Genomic DNA, 15,849 nt, shown 5'->3' with positions numbered 1-15,849 from the left:
CTAGGCATTAACATTGTATTCTTAGCTTATTACTTTGCCTGAGTAAAATTTTTATGAAAACACAAAAATTTATAGTCATTAGATTACGTTTTCCCGCTAGAAATCTTTTCTGCTTGGGGTCAGCAAGTGAGAAAGGCTTAGCAGGCGTAGCTTGTTCACATGATTTTAACAGACTTTTTGCAGGCTTCTTTTTTTGCCTTTTCTCTCTCATTCCTAGTGAGAGTAGGACTGGGATAATAATAACGTTGGCAGTAGTAGTAGTAGGAAGCAGCACACCTACATGTCAACGAGGGGGTTTGGAAAGAGGCGCAAACTCTCTCTTTATAGCCTGGAGATTAAAAGCAACTTTAGGACTCCATTATCTGGCTGTCCTGGATAGGCAGAAAGAAGTTCCTCTGGCAGTTAAGAAGGTCTGCTGGTAGTGTAGCTAGGGAAGGTAGGATGAATTAGCCCTACCAAATAGCTAACATATGTTTTAAACAAATCTTAATCCAGAACGTATGGGGGAATGAGACAATGTCTTGCACTCAAGTACAGTGGCATATTGATTCTGTTACAGTATTAAGGGATGGGGAGCAAAGCAGGTGGCAATGCAGGGTGACACTAGCAACTTCTCTTTATGAATATTTGCAAGCAGCAAAACCAAGACAGATCAGAAGGATAAATCAAAGGTTGAAGTGCTTCATGTACTGCTAGAGAAACAATGTGAAAATTCTTATGCAAAAGCAGCATAAAGCAGGCTCTCCTGATTCATAGCAGGTTTTCTAAGAATGCTATACATATATACTTGTGTGTGTGTGTGTGTATGTACACCTTTTGGGATAGTATATATTTGAAGAAACTCTTCAGTGGCTCTTGTTTTCCCTTCTTTTCCTTTCTTCTGACTGTTTGCATTTATTCCAGTCCTTTGGGCGTTGGTGCATCTTTGAGCATATAGAATTCCTAAATGGGCATTTGCAGCTAAAGTTCAGTTCAGCAAACTCTAATCAAATTATTCGTGCAAGCTTAAAACTGCTGCAGCGGGGATGTGCCATAGATTAAATCTCAGTGCCTTCCACTGTGTCTGCATGCAGCAGGATCACATAGATCTCAGGTTTTTTGAGGCTGTATGGACAATCCTGGAAATACCTACTTTTCTAACTGAAGAAACTAGAAAGTTATTAGAAAACTGCATGTCCTTTATACCGGTGAGTTAAAAGTATATAATATTGAAGGTTCTAATTGTTGGAATTTTGTTACACTCGTTTTTGTAATAGTATTTAGGCAAGAATTTTGAAATTATCTGTCTAGTTTTAGAGGAAGATGCTGTAATTTATGTTCCTATCAAACCTCTGCTACTGTTCTGTTTATTTTCCCAGTATTTCACAAATATACTAGTATTAGCTATTATAAATAATCCTCAGTTATGGGTTGTGAACGTGACTTTTGCCTTTATCTTTAGAATTTTGACAGGAAAAAAATTAATTATCTGTCTGGTTTCTGGCTGTTATTTTGCAGTAATACACCTTAAATCCAATCATAAGGATATTTTAAATTTGTCTTTTCACCAGATGGAAGTAGAGCTCACTGTAGATCAAGTGATTAGCCAAGGGCTCTTCTGTAATTTTTGCAGAAATTTGTCTGGTTGAACTTCTTTACCATTCAAAGGCTATTTTCAGTTAACTGCATTCAAGTGCAGACCATCCCTTTATCAGAATAGCGACATCAGTGTAGTTGTGTAGCAGGGAAAAAAAAAAAAATCTGCAGATGCTGATGTATCAATCAGACATACTCATAGAGACACCTATTTCCAAAGGACTGGAATACATGCAAACACTTGCCTGATGAGAGATATTGACCAGGAAACTGAAATGTTGTTCTGAGCTCCAGTAAATATTTCTTGATGCACAGCGTGAGAAAGTTTTCTTGTCTATGCCTAATATAGCTTTACAGAGTGTGTGGGCAATTAGCAAGGTGGCTTTTCGTAGAGTGAAAAAGGAAAGTCCTTTTTTCTGCTGAAACACGTTTGAGCTAAATAGCAACACACATCAACTTCCACTAAAAGAGGTGATAGCGGACTATAGAAACCACCCTAGAAGGTCTTTTTATGAAAGAAATCCTAGATGCCAGGGATCTACGAATGTGGGCATCCCAGCGACTCTGTCCATGGGGACGACAGGAGAGAGTCGGTTTCTGAGGGCTGGTGCTGGCTGAGCCGCTGCGGCGGCGGGGTCCTCCAGGCGGGACTCGGACCTGGACCGGAGCCCAGCCGGGGCTTTCGCCTCCCGGTCAGGGGAGGTGCGCTGCTGGCTGCCCCGGCGAAAGGACCGACAGCTCGGTCTGGTTACGCCTGAGAAAACCGGGAGCCCCTGCCCAGGGAGGGAGGGGACGCGGTGACAGCGAGCTGCTGCGGGAGAGCGGCGCGGCGGCCGCAGCCCCGCATCCCCCGGCGGCCGCGGCGGGGCCGGGCGGGCTGAGGGGCACAGCCCACCCCGGGATGGGCTGGGCAGGGCAGCGGCGGCGGTCCCGGGAGCCTCCGCCGTGGCGAGATCGGACAAAGGCTTGCAGGAGAGGGAGTGGCAAGCGGCCGCCCAGCCCTCGGCGGGCTGCGGGCGGGTCGGTGCCAGCGGGACGAGGGGAGAGCGGACGAGACAAGTTCCCCAGAGGCCCGGGGATCCCAGGAGGGCGGCGGCAGCTCCTGTGGAAAGGAACGGGCTCTCCGTGCCGCTGGCCGCTCCCCCGGAGCTGGCTGCGGGGAGGGGAGGCGGGGGAGGAGCCGGGCTGATCCCCGGGCGGCGGCGGCCCCTCCACTGCGCCAACCTGCAGGCGGGCTGGAGGCGGCGGCCCCGCCCGGCCCGGCTGCCGGGGCCGCGCCGCCCCTCGCCGCCGTCCCGGGCAGAGCCGCAGGCGGCTGCTTCCCCTTGCCTCGGTCCTAGACTGCAGCTTCCTGGCGGCCAGGGCAACAAGCAGCTGCATCTTGGAGCGTCTTCTTTCCCGAGTGCCCCTTCATCTCTCCCAGCCCCCTCCTCTCTCATACCTGCAGCCTTTCTTTCTCTCTTCACTCTTACCTTATTTCTGCTTGTCTTCCCCTTCTCTTTGCCATTTTCTGGTTTCAAGGTTTTGGTTTTTTTTTCCTTCTCTTTCTTCTCCCCCCATCCTATTCCCTTTTGGACCATCTTCGTTTAGTACCTCTTAATTTCTTGATTCTTTTGATTTTTTTTCCCTTGGACTTTGCCTTGTCATGTCAAGATGGAAGTCAGGCATGACTGGCTCTCCTCATCCCCCCATGAGGGCTTCGAGCAGATGAGGCTGAAGAGCAGACCCAGGGAGCCTTCCCCAAGCCTCACCAGAGTAGGTGCGAACTTCTACAGCACTGTCAAGCAGCAGGACTACAGTGCCAGTGTCTGGCTGAGGAGGAAAGACAAACTGGAGCACGTAAGCCAGCTTCTTTTTCCCTCCCCCCACTTTTTATTTATTTATTTTTAATTTCTAAACCTCTGTCTAGATACTCTATTAGGCTGTCTGCCATCTGGGACTCCAGAAGAAAAGTGTTGCTCCAGTAGTTGGGCTTGGTATTTCCCAAATGATAGAGAAAGGAGCTATTTAGAGGTCCCATAGTGGTCAGATCTTAGGTAAATGGGATGTCAGTACTGTTCCAGACTACATGCAAGTCTTCTTCTAACTGGAAATGTTTTTGCTGATTCCTTCTTCTCTTCCAGCAAATTCAGCACTGATGTGGGAGGAGAAAGATTGGGATGGTGCAGATGGAGGTTAGAACATTTATCTCATGGTGATTATAATGTAGTTCTAGAATAGCTAAAAGCAAATAGCTGGTGGTTGGTTTTTTTTTGTTTGTTTGTTTTGTTTTTAATTTTAGATGCAATTTTCATTCTCCCTCTCCCCCATCTTTTTCTTCTCCATGCATGAGACTTTGAACATACTCTACCTATGTGGGGTAAAGATTTCCTTCAAGACATTTCTTGCTGCAGCAGTAGTACATGACTTAACTGGGTTTGAGGCCACAATAGGACTGATACTGTGAATAGCTCTAGTGAATATTTTATGAGAATTTAAGGTACTTCAAAATGTTCCTGTCTCAGATGATGTTTGAAAGCATTCTTCATGTTACTTGTAGCAGCAAGGAAATGGATTGAGATGACCTGCATGCTATGTAAGTTTCCTGAATAGCTTATCAGGTGAAACCCTTTGTTAGAGTGTACAGTACAATCAAGACAGGAAAGTAGCTGCATTTACAGGGATGCAAAAGAATGTGGATGGGCTTGCATAATGCAACAGTCTGCTATTCTTTACATTAGTGAGTAATTTGCAATCACAGTCACATTGACTTCAAGAGGCACAGGAAAATATTTCTTGTAGTACAGCCACCTCAAGTCTCTTTGAATGGAAATGGTCTGATAAGAAGGGTAAATTGTCTTTATTACTTGAAAATCCTAGATGGCATAGTAGAGCCCTTTGAAGATGAAACCTGAAATAAGGTCCTTTACCCAGTAGTTCTTAGACTAATAACCCTCCCTTCCCCCTAACTTGCAGAGAGTATTTTATCCCTCTTAGTGAAATCTTGAGTTGTTTGTACTTCCGGGGAAATGACAAGAACTGATGATCTTTTGGAAAGGTCACATTCCAAATGTTGAGGAAGGTATTGAATTCTGTCTGCCTTTTAACACAATTTTTTGATTCTTCACACTGACAACAAGGCTTCACAGTAGTAAGCTTGTAAGTGGAGTATTCTCCCATTGTCAATCAAGAATAAAGGTCAGTGCCTTATCTCAGTACAACTAAAACATCGAAAGCACAGAAATCTGAGCTGTGTCTTTTGTAACAGATTTTGCTACATGTTGATATCTGTGATCAAATAAATAATTATTAATTACAGGGGGGATTAATCTGTCAGCAGTTTGATATCTGGTAGCTGAATGGTCAGATACCTGTATATTAAACCTTATCACAACATTAGCAGGAAGAAAGAAAATAGGCATTAACTTGTTTAAAGACTGAAAGTGCAAAACCTTTATTTTGTGTGTGGTTTTGTTGCTGGTTTTTTTTTTTTTTTTTTTTTTTTTTGGTAGTTGTTGTTCCTGGAGGTTATTGTTATTTTTATTAAGTCAGTTATTAAGTCAGTGTTTTGTCACAATAGTAGTCTTCAATATCCCTGCATCATTTGTGTGAAAAGCTTTCTCTGTAATCTGTAATGCATGTTCTTCTGGGGGTTTCCCTCTCATTTGATCCAATTTTTTTTACTCCCACAGCCTATTTGAACAATGCAAAGACAAAAAATTGGACCATTGATATCCCTTGATTTCAATAAAATATTTATTTAATTAACATTTATTGTGACTACCCCAAAGTACACTGATACGCTAACAGCAGATACATGAAATACTTTGTTTTATGATTTAAGACAACTGCATTGCTCATACATGTTGTAACAGGCAGGCTATTGCATGAATATAAATAAAATGTCTATTTATTTATAAATTCTATTTTACTTATAGAGCAAAGATGTTATTTTTTGTTGTCAGATGAATGTTTGAGGGTTTTGAGTGTTCTCTTGCTAAAGAAGTTATTTCCTGCACTCTACTCTTCCACTCCAAGGGTCAAGCCAATTACTTTGAGATGCATAATTTTGAATGGGATAGTCATTGACATATGATCGCTTCTGGCCAGTAATGAAGATATTCATATCCTCCATCCACCTCACAAAGTTTGCATAACATTTCATTACAGCTTCCCCTGAGATAATCATGTTACCTGAAACCTACAAAGAAAATCAAAATCCAAGGAATAAGCATTTATGGAGGCACTGAATTTAAAGGTATATAATCACAGACTTGATGCTGTACAATGACAGGTTAGGCAGAAGAGGGGCATATATATAGTGAGTGCAAGTCAAGGTACACATGAACAGATTTTGAAGTTTCATATGTACTCTTTCAGCATTGTGGAGGGGATTAAGTTTTGCTTCATTGAAATGATTTCTTAAATTGATTTCAGTTGTAACAGGGAAAAATTGGGCCACCATATTTTGTTCATTACTTACAGTAAGGCCTTGTAGGCCACAATTTGTACTTTATGTTGACTTTTTATTGAAGTGAATAGCCTAACTTAATCATGTGCAACACTTACTAATCCACATACAGTTTGATGTGTTAAAAAGCATCTTCTGAAGCCACTTTGTATCAAATTGTTTATGTAAAAAGATTCTCAAAAATAGAAACATATAGATCTTTGTTCCTAGATCTCAAAACTGTAGCAAAGTTGTGGGTTTTGGCATTGTGGTTTTTGGTTTGTTTTTGGTTTTTTTGTATACAAATGTCAATTTGAGGACTGTGGTAAAGAGGTTCAAGAGGATGGTAAAGAGGTTCAAAAAGCACAGAACAAGTTCAGATGCACAAATATGATCAAATTTCTTTAAAACTGATCAATATTTAATTATTGACTGACCACAGAGGAAGTAAAAATCTATAACATCCTGCTGGTGTCTTGCTAATTAATTGTTCTTCAAATGGATCTTAATATAGTGTGGCTCATTGGCTAGCTGTTTTTGTAGGGTTTTCTTTTTCCAAGTGGCAGCTACACAGCTTGTACTATACAAGATTTGAACACAACCCACCTCTGTTCTTTTGTGAACTCAGATGCTGTATTTAAGATTAAATGAATTTGCTGCAACATGTTTGAAGGCCCAGTGAAGAGTTTTTGCTGAAGTGAAGGCTCAGGGTACATGTATGCTGTACCCAGTGTGCTGAAGAGCCATACTGTTAATGGAGGAATTTACAAGAGATAAAAGGAACTCCAACACTAGGCCACAGTGATGTTGCAAATGCTTGCCTGAAATCCTTGCAGAGCTGACATTATTCAGATGCTATGTACTTGCTTCAGCTAGCTCCTTGTGCCTCCGTGTGAAATTGTTTGCCTGGTATTGGAAGTGTTGGAGAGAAAATGGATGAGTGAAATATTCTTAAATTCTTCTTTGCATAGTGTTTTCTTTCTTTCTTTCTTTCTTTCTTTCTTTCTCTTTGTCTGATGTTGCCTTTTTAAATTAAATGGGAATTCATTAAGAGGAAAACAAGGAGGTAGGGATTGGGAAAAAGTAGCTAACCTTGTAAGCTTTAGCTGATAGGAGTTCCTGGGTCTGGTTTAATTTACAGCAGCTCTCCATCATGTCTCTGCATCCCACAGTAATGACAGTTATTCAATAGCTGCTTTCCTCATACCTCAGCAAAGAATTCTAGAGAACTTAATTTTAAATAATAAAAGCTTCAAAACCAAATGGATTTCTTTGTAAGCTACAAGAGGTATGCTTCAAGCATATATTTGTTTTTGATGAACACAGGTATTCTCAAGGTATGTCTCAAGGATGTAGTGGCAGTCTTTCTGTAATAACATTCAAATTTAATTATTTACTTAATTATATTAAAATATTTTTAAAATTATCTTTAAAGAAACTGGTTCAAAACTAGGCTTTGGGGAGACCTGACACCAGGATGGTATTATTTCCTTGCAATCCTCAGTCTGTTATTTAGAAGAATCATACTTAGGAGAAGTTGTTGACAATGATTGAATTATTTTTTGAGTTTTTTCTACTGAAGATCTGATCAGCAAGGGCAGTGTTGGGATTTGCAGATTCTGAGTGCTCTTGCTGTTACCTGACCAGTTGATGTTGTTGCTCAGCATGCTGCTATGCCTTTGGCAGCATTGCTACCCAGGGAGAAAAGGGGCCATGAGGTACAAGGATAGCAGTGTCACTTGGCAGCAGAGGCAGATATATAATATTCAGCTGTTAGACTTAAGACAGTTTACAAAAGTGCCTGACAAGCGTGGCCAGAATATTTCTATGAGCTGCATGAGCAAAACATAAATAAAATACAGCTTTAATTTGCTTGTGATAATACCGTTATAAAAGTTGAAATTCCAAATCCCATTTTGCCAGTTCATTTCTATTATTGAAAAACTGGTAAGTCTTTAAGGCAGCTTTTGTTTTTCTCTTCTTTTATTTTAATGATATTGGAAATTCTTAACAAAAGCATTGTTGGACAGTTTCCAAGTGTGTTTCTACTCTTGCATTACAATTAACACTAATGTTAAAAGTCAGAAGACAGATTTTTAATCTTCAGAAGGATGCAGAAAGACACCTTGTGCATAGCTATAGCTTACAACACCTAAACAAAGAAGGTGGACATAGCTTGATATAAAGCATGTAACAGGAGTAGAACCCAGTCAAGCCAAATTAGTTGCTGGACAGTGGCAATGGCTTCCATTTAAGGAAGAATAATGTAAGGATATAAACCAGAATTCAAAATCATTCCCATATCCTCAAAACAGCCCCAGTCTTGAAATAAATGCAAACACATGTCTTCTTTTGAGTTAAAACAGTTCATAGAATCATCATCAATCATAGAATATATTATCCCGATTTGGAAGGTGCTCATAGGAATCATCTACAAGTCCAACTCCTAGCCCAGCATAGGACACTCCAAGGATAACACCTAGTACCTGAGAGTGTTGTCCAAATGCTTCTTGAACTCTCTCAGGCTGATGCTGTGACCATTTCCCTGGGGAGCCTGTTCCAGTGCCCAACCACCCTCTGGGTGAAGAACCTTTATCTAATATCCAACCTAAGCCTCCCCTGACACAACTTCAGGACATTCTGTCAGGTCCTGTCACTGGTCAGGAGAGAAAAGAGCTTGCTCCTCCCCTTTCATAAGGAAATTGTAGATGGCTGTGGCATCTCCCCTCAGTCTTCTCCAGGTTTAGCAATCCAAGTGACCTCAGCCACTTCTTTTATGGCTTTTATGGCCTTTTGCCATGTTCATTGCCCTCCTTTGGACTCACTTTAAGAGCTTTATATCTTTCTTATATTGTGGCACCCAGAGCTGAGCACAGCACTCAAGGTCACGCCACAGAAGAGCAGGACAATGCTCTACCTTCCCTGACCAGTGATGCTGTGCTTGGTGCAGTTGTCGGAGTCTTTTGCTCTAGGCAGGTAGAAAGAATTTGTCATCTGTAATAATGTTAGGTACCAAAGTGAGTGGCTTGTGCCATGTAGGAAGGTACATAGGTAAGGACAATTCAGAGGGTTCTAGAGAGTTAGTTGAGTTAGTTCCCAATATTTGAAGCTTTTTGATGGTGTGGCTGCAGATTATAATTCCAAATATCTATCTGGTCCTGGAGCTAGATATTTGGAATATCTAGATAATAGATAATGTTTTGTCATTAAAACCAAAAGAACAAACTCAATTAAATTAGAGGGGTTTGGGCTTTTTCTCAGCAGGAGACTAGTATATGGATTGCCTGCCTGGAGCAGTGGTACTTAGCATGAGTTGTGATTCTTGCTGAAGTAGTAGCATGCAGTTTGCTTCACTGCTGACAAACTGTGTGTGGAGGGGAATTTTTATGTCGAAATGCCAATTTCCTTGCAGGTGTCTTTCTCCAGTAATGTTTTGTAGACAAACATAATTAGAGAAAATAAATGTTCAGAAAAGTGGAAAAAGGGGACCAAAACAATTGAACAGTGTTGGGAAAATACTGAATAACATTTTAGAGCAAAAAAATATCAAATGTTTTCTTTTGAAAGTGGTATGGGGAATTTCAAATCCTGAGTAATTTACTACTGTACTTAACACACACAAAAGTAATTTCATATTGCAAAGCCGTGAAAATATGTTACCTAATAGTTTTTTTCTCTTTTTAGTTGTAGTGGGTTTACCAAGGTTTTCTGCCAGATGCCCACCAAGCCACTCTCTCTCTCTCCCCCTCCTCAACAGGACAGGGGGAGAACATGAGATAAAAAATCTTTTAGCTTGAGATAAAGATGGAAAAATGACCAATTACTGTCACAGACAAAACAGACTCAACTTTGCGAAAATCATTTTCATCTGTTTCCAATTAAATATAGGACAGGATAGTGAGAAACAAGGACAAGACTAAAATCACTTTCTCCTCTCCCCCTATTTTTCTAGGCTCAGCTTCAGTCCTTTGTTCCTGAATCTTCAGCCTCCTTCCCCTCAATCCCGCAAGTGGCACGGGGTATTGGGAAATGGGGACAGCAATGAGTTCATAACACTTTGTCATTCCTTATTCTTCACCCTGCTATGGTGTGGGATCCCTGCCACAGGATATAGTCCCTCTCAAACTATTCCAGTGTGGGTCCTCCACACCAGCTGTAGCTCTTGAAAAACTTGACCAGCATGGATCCTCTCTATGGGGTGCACTCAGGAATGGACTGTTCCAGCATGGGCCCCCCATGGGCTGTGCTTCCTGCTCCTTTGTGGGCTCTCTGCAGGCTACAGCTTCCTCCAGAGCAGACCCAGCTGCTCTGGCATGGGCTGCAGTGTGGATAGCTGCTCTAACTGCTCTGCTGGGTTCCTCCATGGGCTGTGGGGAGACAACCTACTCCTTTTGTGGGCAGCAGCAGAATCTCAGCTCCAGCGCTTGGAATGCTTCCTTGCTGTTCTCCTTCACTGACCTTGGTGTCTGCAAGGCTGTTTCTCTCACATTTTTCTTGCTCAGCTCCCATAGATCCTGGGCAGCAGTTTTTTTTTTTTTTTTTTACTTGTATGTGTTATCAACAGAAGAACAAACCAGTCCTATTGATGGGCCCAGGCTCTTTGGCAAAGAGCAGGTTTATCATGAAGCCAGCTGGAACTGGCAGTGTCCAGCATAGGGCAGCTTCTGGTCTCACAGAGGTCACCTCTGCAGTGGCCCCTCGTGCCCCAAAACCTAGCCAGGTAAAACAAATGTACTAATCCTAGGAGCAACTCTTCTTTCTCTGGTGTATGAGAAAATTGTTCAACATTGCATTAATCTAACACATCAGTTCTGATGATTTTAACATCAGTCACTTTCAAAGCCCAAATCTCTAAAGCTAAATTTAAAATATTTGAGAGGCATAGTCACTGTAACAAGCTTAATTTTTAGTGTCTGACTTTATACTGTTGCACAGGAATACAAAATAACTTGAAGTTTCAAAATTGCTCTAAAATTAATTTATATATTCATATAAAATTAATTCATAATTTACTTCAGCCCATTAAGACTTCTTAGAAATGAAGATTTCTGGTTTCTGAAAAAAGGACATACATCATAGTCTACATTTCTTCCAGATGTTAACTTCAGTGTAGGTACAGGAAAAGTGCTTTCCGTTACTTTGCTTGTCCTAATGCTACCAGCATTAAGGAAAATCCAAATTAGTTTTTTGCTACTTCATCCTTTATTTTAACAGCATTTACCATCCTTGTTTAAGCATTTTGAAAAAGGAGCCGCAGAAAACTTGCAGCTTAATCTCCTTGTCTGTTAAACAACCAAATACTCTACAGTCTTCAGTGATTTGGTCTTGTAGTTGACCATTGACTGTAACACACTTAAGGGTAGTAGGAGGATTTAAAACACTCGGAAAATTATGTTTCATTACTATTTCCTCACAAATGCTATCAGTTCACTGTCTCTACATGATGCCCGAAGAAGCTAGCTGCTATGACTGGTTGTGTGTTTAGCTTAGGCCTTCTTCCATTCCATAACCAGGAATGCTAAAATACTGAAGGTAAAATAACTTCACCAGCCTATAAAAAGGATGGAAAAAACTGGCAAGCTCATGCTAGTAATTAATAAACTCTGCTTTATTGCCATTCACAATGGGAAATCATATACTTTTTTGTTCCTGAAAAATAAAGTCCTGTGCTGGCAGTAAACTCTAGATCTGTCTCCCTGATGGAATGTTTTCTTGAAGTGCAAGAGATGGGTTTCTAACAGCCCACCTCTTGCTTTGCTTTTTTTGTAACATTATTTCAGTTCTGATTTCCATGCCTTTTTATAATTTCATTACTGAGAGAAAAAAAATAGGCACCCTTCTAATGTCGAACAAGGTCCATATATGCATATATACCAAATAGCTCATCTGTTGTATTTCAGAGTCTGAAAAGAGGTTTCTTAAAATTAAATTTGGATGCAATTTTTAAAGATTTTGCACTCCTAGATGACATCTGGTAGAGCAAAAAAAATGTAACATTCATTTTCCAATGCAGTGACACTCCTCTAATGTCGGTAAGATTGTGTAGTCTGAGTGGACAGTCAAGTTGTTTTCAACGTGCCCTTCACAGTTTCTGGGAACAAAAGTAGATTACCTGAGGATCTGTCTCTGTTAGGCAGTAAGTGTGTGGGATCCATATTCCCTGAACAGATAAATCCAGGTTCTGTGCTGCTGCATGCTTGAGATGTGCATGCCAATGTGGCAGAGATGAGCTGAGTGTTTACCTGGGTGCTCCCTTATCTGGTAGGGATGCAGTTGATCCATTCATTGAGAAAAGAGGCTCTTGCAGGTTCCCTGGTTATTTGTGTTTCAAGGGAAGGTGGTTAACTCACTGTCCCTTCAAGTGAGAAACACTGGGCTTCTTGCAGTTGCTTTTGGTCAGAGTGGCCACTTAGCTAAAGAAATATCTGCAGGGAGTTTGGAGAAACTCAGAATTTTTTTTTTCTTAATAGGATTTTCTCCTCAGAATTCTTTTATAAACAAATATAACATAGGATTTGAGTATTTTTATAGGGATTTATCTTCTTTTGTTTTGATCAATGCACTATGAATTTGACTGTGTAGGTAACATCTAGCCCTGGACAAGAAATATCAGAGTGTTATTTTTAGAAATACTACTTTGGCTTGCTCTCTGAAGATGAAGAGAAATTTCCCTATTTTTCTCCACTTTTGCACAACATGTAAAATCCTCTGTGTGCAGTATTTGTAGGTGAATAAAGTGAATATTATTAATTTCTCATCTTAAAACCAAGATTTTGAGAGAGTTAGTAAGTTTCATTTTTGGCTGCACGATATCAACATAATCAGCAGCTTGTTTTGTGACTGATAAAGTTGTTGTGGCTCATAAATACCAGTCATTCTATTTTTATTTTTGTCAGTATTCGTGTATCTTTATTTACAGTTGTAATTAAATGTTTAATGGAGTAAAAAAGCTCATGTATTTGAGAATTGCTGCTAATAAAATAAATAGTGATTTAGATACTTCCTGGAATTCTGATACATTAAATAGGCTGGATTTCCCCAAGGCATTTTTAACTGTTTGGAGCAGAATCAAATATGGAGCAGTGATGAGATAGTGATAGAGACCAGCTTAAAATTCGTGATCCTGTTGTTACTGCACAAAAGGCATATGTACTTGGGGTTGTACTCTAATTTAGTTTTCTAAAAGCCATTTTATGCTGTAAAAAGCCTGCCATAATAAGCATATTCATATTTGTTTTGAAATACAGGAATATATAAAACTTAATAAGGTCTTAAGCATTTCCAGCCCCAATAAACATGCCTTACTCTCCTTTTCATATTACATAAATTTCATATTACAGAAATTCTGCTGCTTTCCATCTTTTCCTGACTTTTTTTTTTGGTTGTTTTTGTTAAGGGAATATGCTTTGTGGATTGAACAAACTTCAGGTGTTACCTCAGCTGAGGCTATTTGCTTCTGAGATAATGTTTAAGGTGACACTATTTCCTAAATGCAGCATGTGCACTTTTGTTTGATCTTGTTCCAAAACCATGATCCATTGGCTTCATTACTATGGATCAAGTTGTATATGAACTCCTTGAAAGCAAGACTGTAAAGACTGTACAGACTGTACATCAGCTTGGCTATCATGGATTTGAAGCTAAAAACCAAGTTCAGTATCTCATGCTAAGCAGCTGGAGGAAAAATCTGTCTTGGAATCCTCACCTTTTCTTGAGCTTTAAGTTTCTGGATCATCAGGCTGGTTGATATATAAATTATTTGAGAACACTGCAATTAGCACAGGGCTGTCAGAAGAACAAAAGGGATACAAGAAACTATAATGTCAATGTGAATATGAAAAAATTATATCGATCCAGTTGTTCACCATTTAAGCCCACCTTAAGGTGTTTCAGAAGGGAGAATATACAAGGAAATCAGATGTGTGCAGGGTGAATTTGAAACTGCAATTATGTGCCAAGAGTAATGAATGGATATCTTAAGAAAACTCAGCAAAACAAAGCTACCTGTGAAATTATTTCTTGTTCCCCAGTAGAATACTTCTTTAGAAAGTGTAAGTGAAAACTAGTGCTGACCATGCTAAAAAGCAAATCAAACTTAAACTGAAATATAATTTCAGATTAATGATACTAGGTATAATCTGTTTTCATGTTTTGTGCTAATTTAAGTGGAAGCGTGCATCGGCTTTAATGATAATAATTGGGGGGAAAGAAAGATAATGAAAACACCAAAACACCCTGTTGCCTCTTGGGAAAAATTCATTAGATAAGCAAATAGAAGAATGTCCACTGGAGTGGCTACAGTAAAGATGGGGACTCATGTCAGGTTCTGCTATTTCCCCATAGTTGTTTGTTGGAGAGGATCCATAAACATCTAGAAAGGCTTGTACTTCTAGAATGTTAAAAAGAAACACAAGTGGTTAAGGGTCTTAGAGGAATTCTCGTGACTTTCTGGCAGCTGCTGACATAAGTTGGCCTGTCTAGTCTCTTCCTGGGCAGTGATAAAGCAGCCAACATAGAAAAGGTTGGGAAGATGAGTGAAATGGAATAAGTTAGATCTAATGCTCTGTCAGTTTGCGCTAGGGCTGGAACAGCTCTAACAGCCTTTGCAGTACAGTGGGGATTTCAGTCTTCTGGAACAGAAGTTGATGTGCGTTTGTAACCCTGTCCTGTCCATTTGCTATTACCTTATGGAACAAAGTGTTTCAAAGGTTTCAAGCCAATGGGTTGGCAGAGAGCACATTGCTTTCTTTCTTCCCCTGAACCAGTACATTCCATAACTTGTTCCTGCTTATTAAAGAATTGTCTTAGGCCTGCAGCTGTGTGTTTAAGCTCTAATACTGAAGGCAGCTTTTTAATTGCTTTTGTGATGTTGGGTGCCTTGTGGAAAAGTAGTTTCCCTGAGTTTTCAACAGGATACATAGTGCTAAATTCAGGTAGGATAGTGATACTCTTTGCATCATTTAGATGTGGCTTCAGTCATGGTTTAAAGTGTTTGCTAAACTGTACAAATTCTCTATCTTTTCATGGCAAACCATTATGTTGTATGACATCTGACTTTTGCTATTGACTAGGTAAAGAGTTGCTCAGATTCATGCATGTAGTCCTGTGCTGCTTAAAACCATATGGGATGAAGTATATTCAATTTTGCTTCTCTGTTGGAACTGTGCATTTTAGATTCTTGAGAAGATGCATCTTTTGAGTAACCCCTGTTACATCAATAAAGACTACATAACTCCCCTGGTTAGTACAATGGATGACTTGAAAAGGTGACTTGAAAATAAATGACTTAAAACAAGCAGTCAAAAAGGTCACTGATGAATGAAACCCAAGCAATTTTGAAATGATTTGCAATTTTAAACTATTTTTGAGTAACTTATTTGTAGAATGTGAACCAAATCTATGATGCTGAAGACTGATTGGTGCTTATTTGGGATGTTGTGAGCATCAAAATACATAAATAAGCCAAATGCTGTTTTCAGGCTTTGACAGTGTAAACGATTTATTGTTTGAATAACAAGTCCTTTGTTAGCATGAAACAAAACCTTAAGTATTTTGGAAAATGTTACCCTTTTGAACAATGCAATTTCCTTTGCCAGTGTGAGATGCTGTCCCTGCAGACTTTTCTTTCAATTCCTCATTGGGCTTGTGGCAGGCAGCTAACCCCTTCTGTTACTTTATCCAATTTTCTGCGATATTGTTCTCTCTGAGCCTTTTTGCCATGGCTTGGCTGCATCAAACTTCTGCTGTGGAAAGCTGGAATGTGCCACACTGTAGATACTCTGGCTCTGTGTGTATGGACTTAATGCATATCAGCCTAAATCAATTTGTTTCTGCTACCATATGAC

General features: G+C 40.0%; 1 protein-coding gene across 1 annotated transcript in view; it reads left to right on the top strand.

The window, feature by feature from the left end:
* The first annotated feature begins 2,857 nt into the window (after window positions 1-2,857).
* PLD5 (phospholipase D family member 5) overlaps window positions 2,858-15,849 on the top strand; it is a 173,637-nt gene continuing 160,645 nt past the window's right edge. The window contains exon 1 of the mRNA XM_021550467.2: window positions 2,858-3,414. Coding sequence (XP_021406142.1) covers window positions 3,229-3,414 — 186 coding nt within the window. The 5' untranslated portion in view covers window positions 2,858-3,228. The remainder of the gene's footprint in view (window positions 3,415-15,849) is intronic.

This window comes from Lonchura striata, chromosome 3, assembly GCF_046129695.1.
Source record: "Lonchura striata isolate bLonStr1 chromosome 3, bLonStr1.mat, whole genome shotgun sequence".
NCBI classification, from domain to species: Eukaryota; Metazoa; Chordata; class Aves; order Passeriformes; family Estrildidae; genus Lonchura; species Lonchura striata.
This window is presented reverse-complemented; position numbering and strand designations above follow the sequence as displayed.